Here is a 7,172-nt window from a genome sequence, read left to right as displayed (position 1 = left end):
TCCTTTTGGGTGTTTAAGGCCATACAGTTGGCCCAGATAAACCAATTTATTTTTACTCTTAAGATTGTTTGAGAATCTGTTCCTCAGGGGTCACATGGGCTTGGGAAGAGCCCCTGGCTACTTTCTTTTACCAGTTCCATCTATGTGAAGATACATCAAAGGTCCTGCTCGATCATGGCTAGCTTTGCTTGGAGACATGGAGGAAATGATTCTTCTGTGTTGACCCTCCTCTTTGTAGACTGGACACTGGTTCAAGTCCATCTCATAACACATTCTTTTTAAAAAGTATTTTTATTGAGTTTTTGTGCATTTCATATAATAGATCTTAATCAAATTAGACTCCCCCCGACCTGCATCCCTCATAGCATTCTGTCATGTATGCTAAGTCCTATCCAGTCAAGCATTTGTACCCAGTTGAACCTCAGTACAAGTTCATCTACTAGAGTCTAGTCAGCCTATCTAGAGTCACTCCCTTAAAGAAGATCTACTCTCCCTCACCCCACAGTTGCCAATAAGTTCCTCAGCTAGGGTTGAGGCCTGCTGGCCATTTCCTCAGTTCTATCCTGGGTTTTTGTCTGATTGAGTCTGCATGGGTCTTGTGCATGCTGCAAGTTCATATGAGCAAGTTCCCTGTTTCTTTATGTTCATGAACTAACCCTGGCTCTTAGAATCTTTCTGACCCCTCTTTTGCACTGGTCCCTGGGTGGTGAAGTTTAATACAGGACTCCTATTGAGGGTCACACACTCTGCATTCTCTTATTCTCTAAGAGGAAAGGCTAAGGGTGTGACTCAGTGGTGGAGTTCTTGCCTAGCATGTGTGAGGCCCTGGGTTCAATCCCAAGAATCACAAAATATTCAAACAAAAAGAAGAAAAGCCCAGAAGGATAGGTAAAGAGGGAGGAAAGACCTGCCCATCTCTTTTTTCCATATTTTTGTTCTAAGCTTCATGATCTACATGATCTCCTAAATTAAAAGGATAGGAATAGTTTACCTCCCAGAGGAAATTAGCTCCTGTGTCCTAGCTCCTAACTTCCAAGACCTCTTTTCACCAGCACCATTGTTCTAGATCACCTCACCAGCAGCTCTTCACTCTGACCGTAACTGTGCCATTTTACTTCCTAGCATCTCCCTCAGTGGACCTGTCAAGCATATACATGAGTTACCAAAAGAATGAAAAAATGGTGAGCTAGAGGGAACCAAAGAAGCTGATTCCCTCAAAAACATCATTTAAGTTCGAGGGGGGCGGAGGGGGGTTGAACACATACATGATGATTTATTTTTTAAATAAAATTAGGGGATTCTAGGCTATCCCAATATTTCCTCACTTAATCATGTTTAAAGCATTTTACCCATACAGTTAAGTATTCTTCAAAGCCTTTTAGTGGCTACACAATACAGAAAAAAGAAAAATACCGAAATTTAGTTATATATAACCATGCTATTATACCCTTTAAGTTCTTCAAATTATTTAAGTGGCTACATAATACAGAATCTTGTTGGGGTTTTTTGGGGGGGGTGTTTTTGAGACAGGGTCTCACTACACATAGCATTGGTTGGCCTGGAATTCCCTATGTAGACCAGGTTAGCCTCATACTCTGTCATGCCCCATATCTTTTCCTCTCTGGCTAAGGTCTTCTGAAAATTAAGAGCTTTCTTTACCAGCAGATGGAGCCATAGAGCAGCAATCAAAACTATAAACAACACTTTTGCTGTCAAGCTCAAAAGCGACATAGGCACCTTACAAAGGACATCACTGACTGCCCGCTATGCCCCATATCAGATACTGCCAGTAGCTTTGTGAAGAGACAGCTACACCAGTCACTACACTGCTGCATAATGCAATACTGACGATGCTGGAATTCAGGCATCCAAATAAGTGCAAGATATGCAAATGAAATTTCACTAAAGAAATGCAAATAGTACAAACAACACTTTAGAAAGCACACACTCTTGCTTACTGTAATCAAAACAAACACAGGTGCAGGAGCAAATGTTTATAACGTCTGATAACATATAAGCAGAGGTGGAGGTGTACAATTATTTATCTTGGTATTATGAAAAGATAGAGCCTGTTGAGAAAGACAAAACAATGTTCTTACCCTTTGGCCCAAGCTAGTGATTCCAAAAACTTTATTAAGCATGCATGAAGGCACCTATTAAATAAAGTTCTGTGTATAACAACAAAAACCTGGAAACAAATGTTTGACATTTGGATAATGTGTGCTGATAGATCAACTTGACATCCTGCTAATGATCAACAAGCAATGATCTATACATTTGTTCTGCTGTCTGCTCAGTCACTACCTACACTAGTTATTTCATTGAAACTCACTAAAAATTTACGTCCTTAGGCACGCCAACCACATTTCAAGTGACCACTCCCTACATACAGTTAGGAGAATCATGTCCATTATTTTGAGGTTTACTAGACAGCACTGATCTATCACAGTCTATCCTCTCCCCCCTTCCCCTATACTTACCAATGTGTCTAGAAACTTCTTAATTTTCAGTCTCTGACCTAAACATCAACTATACGAGGGTACCCCCAGTTGATCCCAGGAACTTAGGTGTACCTTCCTTATAGTTATCACATTTTGATAACTCCACATGATAATTTTATCACAGATGGGCCTACCTTCTCCCCATCACAAATGTGTAAGGAAGGTAAAACACATAAGGAAAACTCTGTTAGGGCTGTTAAGGTTATAGGCGATTTAAATATATATTTTTTTTATTTATTATTTTTTACTTTTTGTGTATGAGGGTATTGCCTACATGTGTGTAAGTGTACCCATGTTGTGCAATGCCCTGGAGCTGGAGTTAAGGTCGGTTACAGTTGTTAGCTTCCATGTGGGTGCTGGGAATCAAACCCAAGTCCTCTGCAAGAGTAGTCAATATGCTTAACTGCTAAGCCATCTCTCCAGTTCATGGAGAATTTTTTTAAATTATGAATTCTTTAATTTTCTAACCCTAATGAGAGTCTTATAGGTGTTCCATATTTGCAAGAGGGTTTTGTTGTTGTTGCATGAAACAGTATCTTTTTAACTGCAATCCCAGAACTTAGAAGGTAAAAGTAGGATGATCAGAAGTTCAAAATCCTCAGCTATACAGCAAGTTCAAGGCCAGTCTGGCTACATGAGACCTTGTCTCAAAAAACCAAAACCAGAGTGGGTAGAAAAAGACATGGGTCCTAAATGAGACATCAGATTTGGCTTATGGTATTAATACTAGCACTCAAGAAACAGAGGCAGAAAGCTCAAGGTTGCAGCCAGCCTGAACTACATTTACGCTCCAGACCAGTTGAGACTACAGTAAGAACCTGTATTAAATTAAAAAAAAAAAAGCTTATGTTTACATGTTATATCTTAATACTTTGTTCAATGAAACTACTTAATACTATTTTAAAAATTAAACCTCAAATTTCTAACCCAAATAAAACTTGTTTCTGGTGCCTCCAAATCTGACTAACAGAATCTCCCAAGTGCAGTTCTCTGGTATCCCCACCAATATATTAACCCAACTTTCACATTTATTGAGCCCTATCCATGCAAAATACCATTGGTGAACATGAGACAATTTCTGCCTTCACTTATTTTCAAATATGAGCTTTGTTCTGAAAGACTAATTACTCAACAACAGGCATCCAAAATGGCAAAGGACAGACTTCATTTATTAACCTCATTTTTCAAGTAATTTAAGAATCTTGCCATCAGTCATCTGAAAAGGTTGTGTATGACTAGTTGACAACAAAAAGTCAGTGCCTCCGCCTTAGAAGAACCAGTGTTCCACACAGATGAGTGCTCCAGATAAGCTTGACCATTTAGTCACTAACACATAAACTGGCACAAATCTTTTTCTTTTAACAGTACAAATCTTTCAACTTGGAAAAACAGGATCTATAAGGCATTATTTTGACTAATAATTACTGTGTTACACAACACTCAAGCCCCTAAGATAAATATCCCCTAGTGTGCCTTTAAAAAACTTGTTAGCCTGGTAGAATTTTTCTTCCCAGTCCTCGCTTGTGGTACACTGGCCATCGACAACTTCTACTTCTAGGGTGAACAGCCTGCTGCCTCCAATTCCACTTCACAGGTTATGAGATGATGTCCTAATTTATTCTGGTTGCTCAGTCTTTATTATTGTATGTATATGGTTGTGAATTTGTCGGATACATGCCACAGCATGCATGTGAAGGTCAGAGGATAACTCTGTGGAGTCAGTTTTCTTCTTCCACCTTTATGTGGACTGTGGGGGTTGAACTCAGGTCATCAGGCTTGTGTCATACTGTGCAAGCGCTTTTATCTGCTGAGCCATCTTGCCAGCCTGATCAGAGTCTTTTCTGCTTGTTTTCTGGATCTTTTAGTCTGCAGTTAGGTTTGACTAAATTTTGAATAAATGAGCCATTACTCTACATGGATATTATCACACTGTTTCATATTTTAAATTAATGCTCAGTCAGAGGTAATTTCATTACCTATTCCTTCAAGTACTTACTAATCACCTACTATGAGCTGTACTCCAAGATTGTAGTCAAAATATTGTTCAAAATAGCTTTGAACATATTTTAAAACAGAAAAATTGTAATTAAAATTCTACTCAGTGACTAACAAAAAATTAAGTCTCTTAAATAAAATTACAAAACCACCTAAACTTTTGACAGTTTCTGTAATAGGCTTAGGAACTAAAGATTCAAGGGAACTAAAGATTCAAAACAGAAAATTTTGACTTAGCCATATGCTTGTTTTATGGCACTCTGAATAAGACTCCAAGGCTTTCTACTCCTTTTTTCTATGATTTATTCTCACCTAGCTCCAAAAAACTCAGTATCAGTGTCTGTTTATTATTAAATGATATATAAAGCCTTGCTAATGATAATATACTCATCTCATTATCTAGGTAAGTTTATCTTCCTTGTAACACTGAGCAATGTTGGTAAAGTGTTCATTTAGGAAAATTTTCTATCCCAAATTTAAGAAGTTCTTATATAGTTTCTTGTAGGTGTAGAAATTTTTGTTGCTTGATTTAAGAGTTAGTAAAATAGGTGTAAGTCTACAATATTTGCTGTATCAGCCACAATCCTATCAAAATTCCATTACCCATTTAAATCTCAGTCTAGAAAATGAGTAAAATAAGAAAGGAGCTTAAATTGGTCTTTGTGGATTAATTAAGACATCAGATAAAACTCCTGGGATCAGCCCTGTTTTAAATCCCTTGGAATCTTCCCTTTCATTTCCTCCTCTAGGAGTACAAACACTTAAAACACATTTTATAACTTTGTAAATGATCAGTGATTGCCTTTATTATTTAATGTAACTGAAAGTGGGTATTAGTCATGAGTCTGCTGATCTGAGGAAGCTGTCATATTTAGAAATGAAAAAGTTACTTTCACTAAGACCTTTCATTTCTATTCTAAAAAGCCTCTCACCAGTGCAAATACCTCTTCAGCATCAATTCTGGAACCTTAAAATGTTCTAAGCAGCAATAAAAATACAGTTCATAGCCCAGTGTGGTGGCACACACCTTTAATCCCAGAGCACTCAGGAGGCAGAGGCAGGAGGATCTCTGTGAGTTCCAGGCCAGCTTGGTCTACATATGGAGTTTCAGGCCAACCAGGGATACATAGCGAGACCCTGTCTCAAAAAAGTAAAGAAACAAAATTTTTAAATCTGATCCTTAATTAACTAAAAATTCCTCAAGGAGAAACTCACCTATAGCTTCTTGCTCTTTCTACAATGTAGGCAACAAAGAGAGCAAATGACAAATGGCATTCAGTAGACATCTATTTTAAGCAAAATTTCTAAAAGATGTTGTTCATACTGTTTTTTAAAAGATCTTGCTCAAGACCCTTACAATATAACTGGGAAAGGAAAATAGGCTCTCATAAAAGATACTGTTAAGTAGCAGGGGAAAAAAAGAGTATATTTGATTTTTAAAATGCTTATGGGACAGACTGTGATGGCCCAGCTAGCACTTTGGAGTAATGTACAGGAGAACCGTGAGCTTAAGGCCAGACTGGACAATTTAATGAGACCCTTTCCAAATAAGTAAATAAGTAAGTAAGTAAATAAATAAATAAATAAATAAGAGTTGAGGCTCAATGGTCGGAGCTCTTGCCTAGCTAGTGTGAGGCCATAGGTATGCTCCCCCAGCACCCATTCCAAAAGTGATCTCAGGAACACATAACTCCGGCAGCAGGCACTCGGTTCTTATATAAACAAAGTAAAATTCTTTTTTTCCCCTTACTCTAAATCTAGCAAAGTTCGCCAGAGCTACACAGTTGGGCCAAGGGCATCATCCGAAGGAAAAAAAAAAAAAAAAAATGCTCAGGAACAACTGGTACTGGGCCATGGGAAACAAAATCCTCCTGTGAATACTCCGCAGCGCTTTCTCTCCTAAAAACTCCTTATCAAATGAGAAACAAAACTGACTGGAAGTCATCAACTTTGCACCCTAGTTCTTCTGACATCACCTAAGGCCCATCCGCATAAAGGAAGCAGTGCGGGAGAGGACCACAATGGGACATCTAGGCCTATTGTTCTGAGCAGCGCAGGACCAGCCCAGCGCTGTGCGGCGCGCGGGAGAGACGCGAACTCCGCACAGGTGTCGGGGGGGAGGGGTAGGAGCGAACAGGTGTGCCCCAGGTCACCGCTAAGCGACTGGGGGCCCAACCTACAGAAGGGCACGCGAAGGAAGTCGCGGGGCACAGTCACTCCTGGGGCTTTAAAGCGCTGGGTGGCGCGCGGCAGCCTGGAACGGCGAGGAGGGCTGGCCCCTGGGCGGGGGTCTGCGGAGGCCGGGGCTGAGGCAGGGAGGACAGCCGCAGATGCAAAGGCTCCGGAACGGAGGGAAAGCCCCGAACAATGGCCCGAGCCGTGTCTTCGAGGTGTGCTGAGGGGAACAAAGCGAGGAGCCCCCAGCGCGGGCCCCGGGGCGGCTGTTACCTGCGAGAGCTGCCGGGGATGCGGGCAGCCGAAGAGCGCCGAGCTGGAGCTGAAGCTGATGGCCCCTCGGCGGCTGAGGACGTGCTGGGGGACCGGCCTGTCCAGGGGCAGCACCGGCAGCTGGTAGCATACTTCCATTGAACACGCCCGCTCTGTCTCCGCGCGGCGCCCGCCCGACCGCGGTCGCCGGCCCCTGCGCTGGGACAGGACCCCGGGCCGAGGCGCGCG

The 7,172-nt window shown here is 41.2% G+C and overlaps 1 protein-coding gene across 1 annotated transcript in view; it reads right to left on the bottom strand.

The window, feature by feature from the left end:
• The window catches only part of Pde7a (phosphodiesterase 7A), a 133,060-nt gene extending 125,894 nt beyond the window's left edge, over positions 1-7,166 (bottom strand). The window contains exon 1 of the mRNA XM_008850261.1: positions 6,945-7,166. Within this exon, the coding sequence (XP_008848483.1) occupies positions 6,945-7,082 (138 nt within the window). The 5' untranslated portion in view covers positions 7,083-7,166. The remainder of the gene's footprint in view (positions 1-6,944) is intronic.
• Positions 7,167-7,172: the final 6 nt, after the last annotated feature.

Source organism: Nannospalax galili, unplaced genomic scaffold (assembly GCF_000622305.1).
Source record: "Nannospalax galili isolate Female #2095 unplaced genomic scaffold, S.galili_v1.0 scaffold1005, whole genome shotgun sequence".
NCBI lineage: Eukaryota > Metazoa > Chordata > Mammalia > Rodentia > Spalacidae > Nannospalax > Nannospalax galili.
The sequence above is the reverse complement of the archived record's forward strand: the minus strand, read 5'-3'. Positions and strand labels throughout refer to the sequence as shown.